Here is a 16,423-nt window from a genome sequence, read left to right as displayed (position 1 = left end):
TTTCCTCCTACATTCTCATATTACTAATTCTTTCATAATCATTCACTTTTAGCATCTTCCGTCTTCTTGAACTACAAGGCGTAATCGTGGGGACGTTAAATTAAATATTTTATGTTATTTTTCTTCCACCAATCACTCTTAACAAGTCGATAGAGTCTCTGATATCCTTACCTCTCATAAATCCAAAATATTCCTTCTCCATTTCCTTATTTGACCTTCCATACACCCTTTTGTTGAGTATTCAAAGTATAGTATTTGCTGCATGCGACATGAAACTAATAGTTCTGTATCCATCACATTTTTCTGAGTTTAATTTCTTAGTCAACGGTATCATCATCTTCAGGAAATATTTTAACTACTCGCCTGTTTTATATATTTCATTGCATAATCAAAATAATTCTTGCTTGCCCTTCTCTCCCATATTCTTATTGCGTCAATTGATATATTATCTATTCCAGTTGACTTACCATTCCTTATCTCAGAACTCAGACTGCTTTTCGAACTCAGACTGACGTATAGTAAACCGTTCAGAAGTTCGTCTAGGAGAGGAGGGAGGGTTTCAGGCTCGCAAGTTCATATATTTTCAGGTGTTTGTTCTCAGGTTCTTAATATAGCAAATGCTATTTTCACATATCTTGCTCAAGAGGGGAAAGACTAAATTCCGAAACAGCCCCTTGCATACCCACTGAAACCCTTCATCATCCTTGCTTACCTATATTTTCTTCAGCATCAAGGCTACGGTCTATCCTTACCCTCACTCAAGACCTGAAAATATTCTTTCTATGTTCGTTAGATTTCATTCTGCTCGCTCACAGCTTTCTCATTCTTATTTTCTATTGGTTTTGTAATTGCCCTCTTGAAGCGTTTCCAGATCGTTTACAGAGAAGAAAGAAAGATTTATCATTTTTAAAGGGAATTGGGGCAGTAAGATATATGATGTTGAGAATTTAATGTAACAAAGACATTATTAGCGTAGCATTTATCTTCCTCCACATTGTTTTCCTTTCTCTATTAACCAATTTCCATGCCTTTTTCTTTTTTTGCAATATCTGTTCCATAACCGATGGCTTTTAGCCGTGTGTGTTCGTAGTGCTACTACTATTGCATCTTTGTGCATGTAAAATTTAATATGTTCCCACTGCCCGTTAGTACATGCATCTATCATTTCCGTGTTTAAACACTTTTCTTCGAAATTTCATAAGAAGCCCTTTTTTTTCACTTCGTCATTTTTCAATTTTTCAGTTTGCAACTTTCAGTATTCCAGAACTTCACCACAATCGTCACCCGAAAGTAATAATAATGTATAGATTCCGTATGTTTGTATGCTGGGTTAAAGAAAAATTAGATAAATACACTCTGTATGTTCTCCATTACATATTGATATATCAGTGGCGGCTCTTGGAGAAAGACACATTGGTGAAATAAAATTTTATCACAATTGTATACAAAAAATAGTACATTTTAATCGTTTACTACTTCCCATTCTTCTAAAATGCTGACGAGCGTTGAAATCAGTTACATCTGGTAACCTTAAAATTGCGATTTGGCCTGGAAGAATAGTAAATATTACATACTTTGGTCAAGGTAATCTCTGTTCACGAACTTAGTATGTTAAAAGAGAAAAAGCAAAGAAATCCTGAGTGGTCGGGCAATTGGATATTTTAATACTCGCAGAAAAAAAAAAAAAAAAAGTTGATGTGAATCTTAAATATAGAAAGGCTGAAATTATTTTCTCTTCAACCAGTAAATATCATACATGCAACGATATAAGAGGTACATGAAATGTCAACAACCATATAAAAGGAATACGAATATGTTACCTAGATACTAAATTTATTGAGTATATCCAGGACACTACATGTGAAAATATAATGTAGACACTTGCACGCAAAGGTACGATATTTAAAACACTGATTTTATCGCTCACGGTTAATCTCACATTTCGAATCACTTAAATATACTGATAATTATTATTACCGTGCGTGTATTATATCTTAATACTATAACTAGCGTTTACTGCATCTCAACAATTTCATATGATATAATTACAAGAGCTTTTTCTTTTCTCTTTGTCATTCACTGAATGAACGATGAATACGGAAATTCACGAGCTCGCATACCTATTTCTGTCCCTTACTAACACTTACAATATAATACAAGTCATTATATATGAGAAATTGTTGGGAAGTTAAATAAAAAAGATTTTACCACTCGAATATGCGCGTAATTCATTAAAATATATACATATATATATTTAAAAAGTAGACCCATTGTCAAGAAAGCAGTCTTGTTTTTCGAGTTTGTGCGTGCATTTTGAGCGGTAAAATGTTATTTAATTGGACAACTATTGTTCAGCTATATTGATTTTTGTGTTGAGGCAAATAGTATGTGAATTCGTAGGATTTCGTTGCTGATCGGTGACCTTTGTCGCACTTCTTAGATCATTACACAGAAACATAGGATTGCAATTAAAATCAAAACAAGTTTCCTTTGTAACATACACGAACATAGTTCTCGAGAGTAACAGTCTAAAAGAAGAAGTAATCACGTGGTATTCTGTTTATAAGACCACTTAGCGGATCTATAAAATGGAAAAGGATATGCTGACAATTGTAATTAAGTTCATGGCAAATTCAGCAGGGAACACTGTGAATCGAAAAATCTTGAAATTAAAATGTGCAATAACAATATATAATTAAATTACAAAAACTTAACAATATGTAAGTGCAAAAAAGAGAAAGAAAAAATAGAACACATAACGAGCTAATTCATCAATATGCAACATGCATACCTTACGTGCTTCCTGAAGGAAATTCCGTTAAATCTATCTGAACATCAAACCCTCCAACATCGGTAATATGGTACATTACAACATCGGAGGAATTTGTGATACAGTAGGACAAACATCTATTTCCTTTTTTACTAATGCTTCAATACCTTACCAGAACATACTATACCTTTTTTACTAATGTTTCAATACCTTATCCAGTATAGTTACATACCATATTACATCAGTTGCACAAAAATTAAGTATTGACAATACAACAATGATATGTGGTTAGACAAACACAAACACATACATGTGTGTCTAACACATATCATTGTTCCAAATCAAGTGACGGCCAGGGCCAGGTCACTTGCTAATTGGATGAAATTATAATTTCAGAAACGGCCAGATATATTCAACTATGAAGTCACATGACTTACGTCATTTACAGAGCTAAATAGAACCAGGTCGTGTCAATACAAAAGCGGTAGAACTATAATAGCAAGCATACTACATTAAGAATATTCTGTCGTATGAAGCTTGAGATAAATAAAAATAATCAAAGGTAAAAGGGTTGAGAGATGTAAGGGCATTATAATACAGTTGAATTAAGAAGTGACTACATATTATTTACGTAACTAAGTCGAATTCCAAATTTCGATTATAATTTTGTCATATTCGTATAGCTAAATTCCAAAAGTTATAGGACTATAATCCATAACATCACATACTGACGAAGAAAGCAGAACTCCTCTTGTAGTTATATTACATGAAATTGCTGAGACATAGTAAAGGTTTCCATATTATAGTTGTGGGCATCGTTTTGTTTGACTTTTAAACGTTATATTTCCTTTTCAGACCCTGATTTGTATCGCTCGCGGCAGGAAGCTATGGAGAAGGCCAGATTACGTTTTCAGGAAGAATATGATGCCAAAGCCAGAGCATATGCAGAGAAAATGAAGGAGGTAAGACAAATTTGCTACGAAGGGTAAGAAGTATTTTTAATTGAATCATAATTTAATACCGCATAATCTGTTAATTTGGCCCTTGGTATAAATTTGATAGTTCCTGTACAACCAAGCTTGTCACTCTAATGTTCTACTCCTGTAATTTGGAACGCTTCTCAACTATTTTTCTATTCTTTATTTTCTCTTTTCATTTTTCCTTATTTCTTCTTCACCCTTTCACATAAAGCACTGTGAAACAGAAAAAGTCTTATCCCCTCCCCCCTAAAACCAGAACATTTCTTTTAAAACTTTTTAGCATTATTGAATCCCATTGTAGTCGAATGGTGAGCACACGAGTCATGAGTTTGATTTTTGACGGAGACAAACTGTGTGCGAATTAGATTATTAATATTAGAGGGGGAGGAGGATAAAATGACGTCCCCTCTCACCCACATACACACCATACGCAAATATAATTACCTGACAACAGTAACAAACAGAAAATATATTAAATTAATCAACTTAGCAACAATAACTAACCAACCATATATTGTCTGAGATACCCGCACCTAACCTTTCCGAATGTGCTTGAGTATGAAAGATTAAAAATAGCTTACATTGTATATGTACAATGTAAGACGTTTGCAAATTCATACATTACTTCATTATACATATTTAGTATAACGTCTTCATCCAAATCCATCTCCGACGACAAAATGAAGGGTATGAGGATACAATTGGAAGTGACATCTATAGATAAATCGGAACAGGGGTGACAGATTGTGGTAACTGTGAGTATTAGAGGAGCCAAAAGTAAATAGTTAAATCATTCGTTTTGGAATACAGCTAGCATATTAAGATTACATGGAAGAAAAAAATTGATAATATACTTAAGCTTTTTATTACTAAACATGGTTTGTGGTGGGAAACAAACCCCCTCATCCCTTTGGTAATTTTCACACTGGGGACAAAGGATTTTCGGTGTTAACTCAGATCATGAGGCAATTGGAAAACTACTTGAATTAAGAAATAGCTGAAAATAACTGTGATGGGAGCTCGTATTACTGACTGTATATTCTTATCGAATTAAAAGCTATCTAGTTGCTCCATAGTGTTTCCTGGGCGGTTCACTTTAGCGAAATTACTTCAGTTTGCCCATTTTTAAAATTATTGTTGTTAAATCAAGAAATCCATTTTCCACCTTTAGAACTGTGAAGTCATGGGATCGTCCGAAGATGCGCAGTCATATTGATAGTACTAGATAGTGCTAATACTTATATATTAGCTTATGTGGCTGTTTACAATATATTGTGTAAGAAGGATCTGATTGAAGGTGATTTTCTGTGCTGCAGAACAGATGATTTTGTTAAGTAACTATTTATTTTTAAACTGGAAACTTCGCTTAATTGGAAAATGTATTATTTAGTTTTCTTCCTTTGTTTGTGGAGGTGTTAGTCTAAAAATATATATGTTACTTATGTATATAAAATTATTTTATTTTATTAGACGTTTATGTACATATTTTAGGGATAATGTTGTCAGTATGATTAGAAATGAAGTACTCTCTTTTTACAAAATTGTTTACAACTTTAACGTTTTTAAACACATAACTCTAATTTTTTTTTTATTTTTTTTTTTAACAATCAAACTGAGTATTATACATTTGTATATACATTTGTCATATATTACTTTCCAGAAAATAATGAAAAGATAAGCAGAATAGAAAAAAAAACACTATGAGCTCTTTCGCTAAGCTTGCTTATCAGATGAGACAGGAACAAATAGAAAAAAATATTAAAGTACAGAGAAGTAACTGTGAATGTTCCAGGAGCGTAATTTTAGAATGCAAAAATGTAACGTTATATGATAACATTGCCAGTCATAAAGTGGAGAGAATGAGTTTAGCAGAGGAAGGTACGATAGTAGTCCCAAAAGTATCCGACCTAACAAAGCGAAAAAATGGGAAAAACTATTTGTATTTCTTAATATAATTTCCTTTTAGTTAGATACACTTATCCCAGCGATGTTCAATAGCTTCGGTACCCTGTTTATAGTACCAATTTTAAGTACATGAGTGGACTTTAGCCTAATTTGGGTTTTTATCACATTTTCGGCAAATGGAAACGAGTGACGGGGGTGTGACATGTAAAAACAATCGGAAACAATTCATGTTTGTGTCCAGTCCGTAGTTTTCGGGACGCTAAAATGAATAGTGACACTCCAGATGCTGCTTGAGTCCATTCATCCCCAATACGAAGAACAGCATTTCAGCTAGTCTTTCATAATCACCACCTCAGCTGAAACTAAAAGGGTTTCCTCGAACTGCACAAAATCGATCGCCACTGTCCTTTCAACTTTTTACACAAAATAGTACAGATTTTGTTATTATCAATCCGTCAGTTGTAGTCTCTTTTGCCTTTCCTTCTTTTTTTCCCTTTCATCGCACTTTGTCATGTTCCTCATGATACAATTCCCTTTCATCCAATGTCCCAAACAGATTCTCTTCCTCTTTTATTTACATCTTAAGAGCGTTTGGTCGTGGGTGATTTTTGTTGACGTAAATAAACAAAATACAACTTTTATTCTGAACACTGTAAAGTAATTATCTTGCCTTTCTTTCTTTTTCTTTGTCTCTGTCTCTCTCTCTCTCTCTCTCTCTATCTTTCTCTCTTTCCCAGCTTGTGCCACAACGAAACAATTCTCGTACCATGGTCATACCTACTTTCCACCGGGAGCTGGGAACGATGAATTTCAATATAAGCACCGTCGATTGGTGTTAAACGAATGTTCAGTGAAATTAACACAAAATTACGTACTGAAAATTTAATGCTGCAATTGAGTAGAGCTCGTTTACGTAATCGAATAATATGTGTACAAAAAGCAGTCTCAAAGTTCACATGCAACTACAAATAAATAATTACATATCATGAGATTTTTATAATATACCGACGAATTTAAAGTGTGCTTTCGTCTGAAACTCAATGATTATTTTTCTAAATTTCTTTTTTCTTTTTTATTTATATATTTATTTATTTTTAACTGGTGGCTTAACATAAACTTTATGTCATACTCACAGTGAAGCCTTTTCAATGTTAATCATAGAATCCACTGCTGTTCACATTAATTGATCATACAGGGTGAATAGGGAACATAAATCTATTTCTGCAAAACGAGACCCAAGATGATACTGATTTCTCCAACAGTCTCCAGATTAAAATCTCTTGCAAAGTTTTTCTCCGCGCTTCCAAAATTAAATAAAAAACCCAGCACTAAATCACTCGTTTTGAAACGGTATATAACCTGAACGGTTATAATGTAACCATACTAATGCATACGTTGGATCCACCAAGCTTCCACTGATGGGTGGATCTGCTCAGGGTGCGTTTTCGCACTCCTGCTCTCTTGAATCCAGTCGCGCGACTGAATTGTCTCTTCAGCAAATTCCTGCGTGGTTTGGTTCTAAAGAGAAATTCTCGATTTTCACTTAACGTCGGGACTGAAACATTGGTTAAAATTAATGATGAGACCCTTCAATGGAATGCACGGCGAAGCGATTTTTCTTTGTTTTTCGCCATATAAGCAGCTCTGGGCGACTCACGCCGCAGCCAGTTCACACACACACACACACACACACACATGCAAACATACATGTATATGCTTGCGGGAGAGGAAGTTCTTGGAATTTTTCCATACAAAGTTTTTTAATAAGTTGGAAGTTCATACTGTAAAGACTGTCTTTCTTCTTTTGATTAAAACAATTAGTGGGCTCCCAAAAATCAGTGATAATCTAAAATTGTTGTTTTCCTCTTTAATATTTCTAATACTTCCTTATTCTATTCTCGTTCGTTCCAGCTAATTCTCTATTCTTATGCATGCCCACATTTCGATTTTATTATTATTATTATTATTATTTTTTATACATCGCTGTTTCTTTGTCCATGTTTCTTCCCTACAGAATACAACACCCCACACGAAACATTTTATGAGTCATGTATAATGTTGGTGACAACGAACTTATTACACACCTTTCTTTGAAAAACCCTGTGTTCTTTGCCACAGGTGCAGTTAAATCAAACAAATGCTCAGGGTTTTTTTTTTTTTCCTAACCGACTTATTTTCGTATGTATGGTTGCGAGAATACGACCTTTAGAAGAGAGATGGGCTGGAAGTTTGCTTTGAATTATGCAAAAACTAATGTCGACATTAACATTTAAAAGAAGGCTAATCTATACTATTTTATATCTAACTAGCAGAATGCCCGTTCTTCGCACGAGAGTAATACATTTCATTTTGGACATAAAGAGCACCAAAACTGTCACCAGTCAACTTAGGGACCCCAAAAACTATTAATTCGACACAAATATCGATCATTTTTATATATCTCCCCTCTCCCTCTCCCCTAAGTTGCACCGTCAAGGTGAAATGATAAAAACCATCCCAGGCCCGAACTTCATCTATGTTGAAAATTTGCTTGAGATCAGTCGGGTGGTTTAAGAATTATTAAGTCACAAATATGGTCGCCTTCATTTATATGTATATATACATTTCTATTACTCAGTATATTAATGTAATCGTATATTTAAAAAAAAAAAAAGTTAAATAATGCAAAGTTATACCTTTTAAATGAGAAATTATATGGTTTCAAGTTTTTTTTTTTTTTTTTTTTTTTTTTTTTCAATTATTGAAACTAATACCTACTATTTATAATGCCTCATGATTCACTTTTGCTTAGACTACCAGGTACTTAAGTTTTTCTAAACAAGACTGTGCGTATCGTGAAGCTTCGTTTTAAGATTTCCCCCTTTTTTAAAGTAAATATTTTCCTGATTGCTATCAATTAACTTCGCTCGTTGTTTACTTTACAGAAAGAAGAAATGAAACGACAAGAAAGAATTGCTGAGTTGGAGAAATTACAAAGAGGCGAGGGCTACAGAAGCAAAAAAAGATATTCAGAAAATGAAGCATCGACGTCTGGTACTCAACAGAAAGATTCAAAATCAAGTTTAAAACCAGGTAGTCACCACATACAATAACTTTCTGCTTCGTACTTCCTTTTTTCTTTTTTTTTTTCCTTTTTTTTTTTTTTAACGTCCATTCACCAATATTTGAAGCACCTGTAGGCCTCAGGTGAACAAAGAGAATGAAAATAAGACAGAAAAGGAGAGAGAGAAATACTGTTTTCATTTAAATATGTCCAAATTTGAAGTGAAACATGTGTGGCACCACTTTTTATAAAATATCACAAATGTTCTCGCAGACCTGGTGTACTGAAACTAATAATGCAGAAAATAGCACTGTAAAACCAACATTGATGGGTGAACCTAAAAAATTGCTTTTGTATAAAAAAAAATAAAATAAAAAATATCTTGTGACTCGATAAGCAAGGTAAGTAAGGCATGTATATTGCACAAAATACTTTCTTTTACACGGTAACAGAAACCTTTATTTTATAGGTTAAAATGATTGTCTCCGTTCCGCGAAAATCTGTAATATTATGACTTACGTTAGATAAAATGTATTAGTGTCTCCTAGTTGGAGTTTCCCGAAATTTAGTCAAATGATTTTTTTTTTTTTTTTTTTTTTTTAGTTGGAAAAGACGTGACTAAAGTGAATTTTTCTATATAAACCACAGTTTACAATTCTGAGTTTCTTTATATTTCCAAGAGTTACCAGAAACCTAAAAAATTAACGTACGTACAGCATGTGCAAATATTTTAGTCTCAAAGAATCTCTGTTGCTGTTAATTTGGAATAGCCGTCCCGCTATCTAGTCACTAACGCGTGTACCTTTGGTGCACGAGATCCCGGGTTCGATTCCCGATGCGAGAGCGTTAAAATTTTAACTTATTTCGGTGATTTGAATTAGAATTGAGGAATTAGATTTCTGAGCTTTCGTCATCTATGGCCATGTTAGGCCGTCACGTATGAGAGATAACGTCCCTCGGCGATCACACTGTCCGAGGAAAGGGAAGGAAGCGACCTGGGACCTATATGTTAGGTACCATTCCGGCATTTACCTGGTGTGAATGAGGAAAAACCTCACTCAGGATGACTGGGCTGAAAAAAATTTACTTTTTGACCGAGTGTCCCCACCGGGAATCGAACCCGGGACTGCTCGCACTTCGATGGTTCATATTCCACTTTAAGCTGTAGATCTATGCCTCATGTAGATTCGGTGTTACAAAGGGATGCTAAACCGCAACCAAGCAATAATTTGGAATAGAATGTATATTATGTAAGGAATGTATACTACACGTCTGTCGACGACAAATGAAACCACGTGCGTTTCAGTCTCCCTTCCGAAATGCGTAGCGGTGATGCCATGTTTGTCTCGAATAGTTAAGGGTGGAGATGAAATGTGTTCTTTGGGCGGTTAATTGATTGCACAAAGTAGCTTCTTACTGTCTGTAACCTTTTTACTCTATAGTGATAATCGCAATACTCGGAAATGGTTGATTTCGACTACTTCCGGCTTGAATATGGCTTCCATCGACAAACTTGATTCCTAACGTTTGGCCCTCTACTTTCTGACCAAATTTGGTTGAGATTCAAGTTTTTTTTTTTTTTTTTTTTTTTTTTTTTTTTTTTTTTTTTTTTCGGAAGGAAAGACACGGTAAAAGAGTTTTGGTAAGCTACACTCTTTGAGAGGACGAAAAAAAAAAAACGTATAAATTAAGGAAGTCATTTAGATGACAATTGAGTTGGTTCGAGAAAGCGAGATTGATTTTATTGTGTTAATGATACAACGATAGCTAATCATTTTGGTTGGCCATAAGCGCCATATATTTTATGCACATGTCGAAGAAGACAATGCATTACATATCATAAAATATTGTAAACGATCATGTGCTCCTAGATAGTTTTGTTCACGATCATACTAAGCAAGCTAAGCTAAAATACATTTTATTTTATTTTCGTTTTACTTTCAAAGAACAAAAATCAAGTTAAAAATTCAATTTTTTTTTCTTTATACAACGTGAACACCTGCGTTAATGATAAAGTGGGAAATCAAAGCCACTGACTTCGCATCAACCAAGTGAGCAAAGATTCTATTTCTTTCTTTTAATAGATTTCAGACAACGGACTGTATCCAGTCGCCATAGTTTTCAACCATCGAATACTTGCATTCAGGGTGGATTGATTTAAATCAAGATTTAAATCACATGATTTTTTAAAAATAAAAATCGTTGATTTAAATCAAATTCCGAAATAATTTAAAGTGAAAATAAGTAAAATCCCGTTTCTGTTCTGTTATTTCGATTATGGAGATAATAATCGTAATACAATGAGACTCAAATGTATGTACAGCACAGTATAAGAATGTCATGCACGGGATGATTAGGGATATTCCTGTTGAACGGGTGACGGGGAATCCCGCTTTCTTCTCTTCGTAATATTATTATGAAGTATTCTGCCTTTCGGCGGGTTCTGGGACTGAAGAGGTTTTTTTTTCTTTCTTTTCAATTTTAGATTTAGGCCTGGAAATGTTTCTTCCACGTTTTTCGATCCTCAGCTTCCTCTTTTAACTCCCAATATTTTCTTGTTTCTCAAATCATGAATCAGTTATGCTCCTCTTCCTTCTATTCCTTGCTTTTCTTCCATCTTTCCCTCTATGGCGGTATGAAGGCAATTTCTTCGCAAGATGCGTCCAATCCAATTGGCTTTCCCACGAAGGATGTTGGCTAGAAGTGTCCTCTTCTCTCCTATCCGTTTTAAAACATCTTCGTTTGTTACCCTCTCTGTCCATTTTACCTTCTCCATCTTCCTCCAATCTCTAACTATTCCAACAGAGAAATCATATGGACAACATGGACATTTAAGACGAATGTTCTTTTGTGTGCGCATCTGTTTGTCCCCAGATAATAGGGACGTATTTAGAGAAGTCCGATCCCCTCTACAAAATTTATTATTATTATTTAAGATTTTATAACTAAGCGAAATTTATGTATTTTATTTTGGTGCCGCAAGCTAGTTCTGATTTTCTAAATATATACCCCTGCCAAATATTAGAGAGTTTTGTGAAAAAAAGAAAAAAAAGTGTCATGTTGATAAACTTGCTGTATTATTTCCTTAATGCTTAAGAAACATTGTTTGGGATTGAAATAGGTTAACGATTGGGGGATTAATTCAAAATTCAACACCAATACTTTCACTTAAATGGCATATTAACAATTCCTAATGTTTTCAGGGGAGGATCCAAGACGAACTTCTGAGGGGGCGGTGGGTGGGTTGTAATACTGCTACTTAGAGTCACTTTTAAGAACTCCAAACTCTTGGATGAGTTTTATTTATATATAAAATAAGAAAGTTTCCTCATCTGGTGGGGGGAGGGGGGACGATTGCCCCCTTGGATCCGCCCCTGATATGTTTTTTTGTTCAGTTCGCGACTTGTATTATACGAGGAGAAATATTTGATTTAAATAAAAAAAAATCAACAAAAATGACTTTATAATAAAAATCATGATTTTTTCCACCCTGTTTGGATTTAACTGCTTTCCTGTTAGCTACATATGAACATTTATAAATTGTCTGAAGACTACATATTTCAAGTTGGAATTCTTATATAGTGTTTGCGTTTGGCAGAATCACCTGTCATGTTCTCAGCGAGCCTGAAAACCTTGTGAAATTAGCGTTGGAAAGCCTTTTATGTATTAAGCAAAGTACGAATACCATACTCTTGTATATGTTTTTCTGTATTCTAGTAACGTTGCAAATACTTGCTGGTAACGGAAGGGAAATCTCCAGGTAGGAGACTACGCCAGAACTTCCCAGAACCACAATCGAAGCTAGGATACTTGGCGCTTATACTCAAAGGAAGAAAGCTCCACTCTGTTCTAAGTTATTATACACTTATTGTTAGTTAATATATTGGAATGCAGTTCATCTTCAAGTGAATAATGGGTTAATGTGGAACACATTGGAACAGTAATTCTATATTTTGTTCCTTTCCCGTGGTTCTTAATAAATATTATTTGAGCCACAATATATATAAAAGAACATTAAAACGTAAATATTATTTATTTTTACCTTCGCTTAGTGTTCAGGATACAAACTTATAATTCCTTTAACATCAATAGTTCTGAGAACTTCCTAATCTTCAATCTATCATCCTTGTATATATTTTATTTAATGCCGTAACTAAGGAACAATAATACTCATTACAATTTCATTTTCTTCCTTTACAAAATATGCTCCGTTATTGCACCTCTGATCTTATTCCTAAGACCAGTACAGATAGATAATAGCACAACATAATAATACAATATACAACATACGACAACATACAACATACCGTTGTAACATATTATAATGTCTAAAATGCATTGCGGCATTCATATTTTGTGACGAAACAGAAGTGATTATTAGGCTAAACACGACAGGAGCGTGGAAGTTATTTATTGCAGGTATTCTATTAGCTAAAACGACCTTGGCGCAGATCATCTTAAAATACTACAGTTTATCATGGAATAACTCAATTCCTGAACGGTGGCTCAGTGGTGGAGCATTCACCTATAGTGCGTGAGAACCCTGATTCGATCCCCGCTCACGCTAAGTGAACTTTGTGGTGGACAAACACCGTATTCGTGGGTTTTCTCGTGATTCTCCCGTTTCCTTCCACTTTCTTCATTTCATTCATTTCCCATCATCACCGTCTCCTTTAGTATAGCAGGCATAACCGTGGGGCGTTAAACTTAAAGATTTCATTCCATTTCAATCTTTGGAGTAACTCCACATTCCCTCCCAAGTGATCAAAAGCGAAAGTTACTTAGTGATAGATCGTGTTGTGAGAAAAATTAGAAGAAAGGGCAATCAGTAATAAAATTATTCTTGTCTTATTTTTTGTGCGTGAAGTAATCTATCATTCAGTGGAAATGATCACATCTTTATTTTTTTATGTATTTATTTTTTTTGAAATCATCTAATAAATGTTCACGTAAAGGTAAAGTTCATTTTTCTTCTTTCATAAACGTTGATTTTTTTTATTTTTATTTTATTTTTTAATGCTGAGGTTGTCGTTTCGAACCACTTCAACTTTAAATGCCAGGTCTATTTGTTGACGTTATTCGGACCAGGCAGTAGCTTTCGGGGAAATCGTAACCCGAGCATCCCAGCCATTGTAATTAGTATATACAGTGCAGACCATTCATCTTCATACGGCCTTGTAACTTCTAATCTTTATCATATATATATATATATATATATATATATATATATATATATATATATATATTAGCAGGGGAACATTGCTCGGCATACTTTACGATACCACAAGCTTAACAGTGTTGCCATCCCAACATAAAGGTGTGTTTTTCAAATAGCTTTACATTAGATTATTACATACTTCAAGTATACACGTTAAATTAAAACTTACAATGTTGTATTTATTTTGCAAACTAAGGGCACTGCAGAATTACAAACATCAAATTTAGGTGGCCTCTACAGTACTAATAACGCAAATAGGCCAAACGGGGCAAGGCACATTCAAAGTAAGTATTTCAGTGACTAACACTATGATCATGATATAACGGATTTCGAATGAATATGAACGAAGTTACAAGGAATTGGAAATTTGACATTTTTCAAAAGCCTTTGTTTCGAAAAACTGTTTTGATAAGTACCTCATCCAATTACATAGATGATTTTCAATGGATGTGAAGATCATAGTACCGTTTACAGCCATTTGATATCTCAAACCGTTTGGGAGATATAGTAAAAACAGAAGTTTGCAGCGCTTCTTAGAATTATATAATTTCAAGAACTTATTATGATTACATCTACCAAGAAGTATTGTACTAACATTATAGAAGCAAATTAAAGTAATAATGGTTTTACAGAGTTCCCAGAAATGCGCCATTTTAAGCAGTATACCAGTATAAATTTACCATTTTTCTCATATTTTTCTGAACGGTTTGAGATATCAAATTGGTGTAAACGGCATTATAATCTTAAATGTCTATTGGAAACGATGTGCATAATTCGATGTGATATTTATCTCAAAACGGTTTCGAAATTTAAGTCTTAACTTTGTTTCTACTTGTTCGAAAAACATGATGACCGTAGTATTCAACATTAAGGCACTGTGGATATGCATTATTCCGTCCGTCTCACTTGCGTTATTATTGTTGTAGAACCCTCCAGCATTTGGTTGTTTTTCGATGTTTGTGATACTGTAGTGTCCTTAGTTTGCAACATTGCAGTATAAGTGTAATGGTATGTATCAATTTTTCTTTTACATGTATATTTAAAACATGTAACAACGTGACGTAGTGACATTTAAAAAAATGCAACTTTATGGTGGGTTGGCAACACTGTTAACATTGTGGTATCACATAGTATTCAAACAATGTCCCCTTACGACATTTGCATGATACAAAATTTCAGCGTTTTTTGTCCTTTAGTTTAGAAGTTACAAGACCATGTAAAGATAAATGGTCCACCCTGTATATACGTAGAATTCAATGTTTTCAAATGCAAATATATTTGTTGTTATATGGTGGCTAGAAGATCACAGTTTTTAAAAATTATTATTGATTATGCAAAATAAGTGAAAAATAATCAAGTTATAATTATACAACAAACTAGGCGTATTATCATCAATTATAATTATATTTTTATTTTACATACAGTTCTCGTTCAAGTAAGTAAAATTGAGTACTATAGACGACATATGCTAACGATAAATATAAGACATAGTACGCTAACATAAATGTGGTTTACTTAGTTATTGCATACTTAGTTTTGAAAGTAATCTGCTTGCAAGCTGTGCAAAATTTTGAGGATCAAAAATTACAATGGTTTGTGAAAGATAAGACTTATGAAATAAATGACTTGCATGTTTCAGAAAGTAGTTAATCAAATGAACAATAATAATAAAAAAAAAATACTTGCATATCAAAGATTGGTTTGTAGATTATAAAATTTTCATGGTTTATTTTTTCTGTTGTAGATTTTTTCCCTCTGATGGGCGATGGTAATTCCGGCTATCGAGCTCCTAAGCGCACATGTCCTAAAGGAGGTTGCGGAGGAGGTGGAAGTGGATAGTTATATTTATATTCTCATATCGTTAAAAACTAAAATCGTGTTTTTGTAAAGGACAACAAACGACATTAAATTTTGTTGGTTATGGATAAAACAGTATTTTCTAACGTTTGAGTAATATTATGTTTCTATTTTTTAAAGTTTTATTTCCAAGTGTACAAAAGTTAAAGAGTTTAATAAAGATTATATTGTCTAATGGCTTTTTTTTTTTTAACCGTATGTGGTTATTGGAATGTGGCGATAAATCCTGGTTTTATATGAAAATTTTATAATGTAGCTTTACTGAAAGTTAGCGAACACATGTTGATTGGCCTGCCATCAACGCAGTCACCACTTCGCGCGTAATCGCGTGGGAAATCTCATCAGAACACAGTCAGATTCAAATTTTATTAAAACCGCAAAATATGAGGATACATACTCACAGAAAACAATCATAGATTTTAGTTCAAGATTTATATATAATCTTAATTCCAAGAAAACATGAAAAATAAATAAAACATGAATTTTGAATGCAGTTTTTATCATCAATTGCAAACGTCTTCTACATGGAATAACAACAATTACAATCGGCTAAAAACATTTCATCCTAGGTAAATTAGTTTTGTATTTGTATTGTATCGTATCAGCATTTAAGATGATTAGAATGATTAAGAACTTCAGACATTGGTTTA

General features: G+C 33.7%; 1 protein-coding gene across 1 annotated transcript in view; it reads left to right on the top strand.

Moving 5' to 3' along the window:
* Positions 1–15,948, top strand: part of LOC145662463 (selenoprotein S-like) — a 34,075-nt gene extending 18,127 nt beyond the window's left edge. The window contains exons 3-5 of the mRNA XM_081728067.1: positions 3,626–3,732; positions 8,580–8,727; positions 15,661–15,948. Of these exons, the coding sequence (XP_081584193.1) occupies positions 3,626–3,732; positions 8,580–8,727; positions 15,661–15,755 (350 nt within the window). The 3' untranslated portion in view covers positions 15,756–15,948. The remainder of the gene's footprint in view (positions 1–3,625; positions 3,733–8,579; positions 8,728–15,660) is intronic.
* Positions 15,949–16,423: the final 475 nt, after the last annotated feature.

The sequence above is a fragment of the Thermobia domestica genome, chromosome 10 (genome assembly GCF_964235325.1).
Source record: "Thermobia domestica chromosome 10, izTheDome1.hap1.1, whole genome shotgun sequence".
Taxonomy (NCBI): Eukaryota; Metazoa; Arthropoda; class Insecta; order Zygentoma; family Lepismatidae; genus Thermobia; species Thermobia domestica.
Note: the sequence above shows the minus strand (reverse complement) of the source record. Positions and strands in the feature narration are given on the sequence as shown.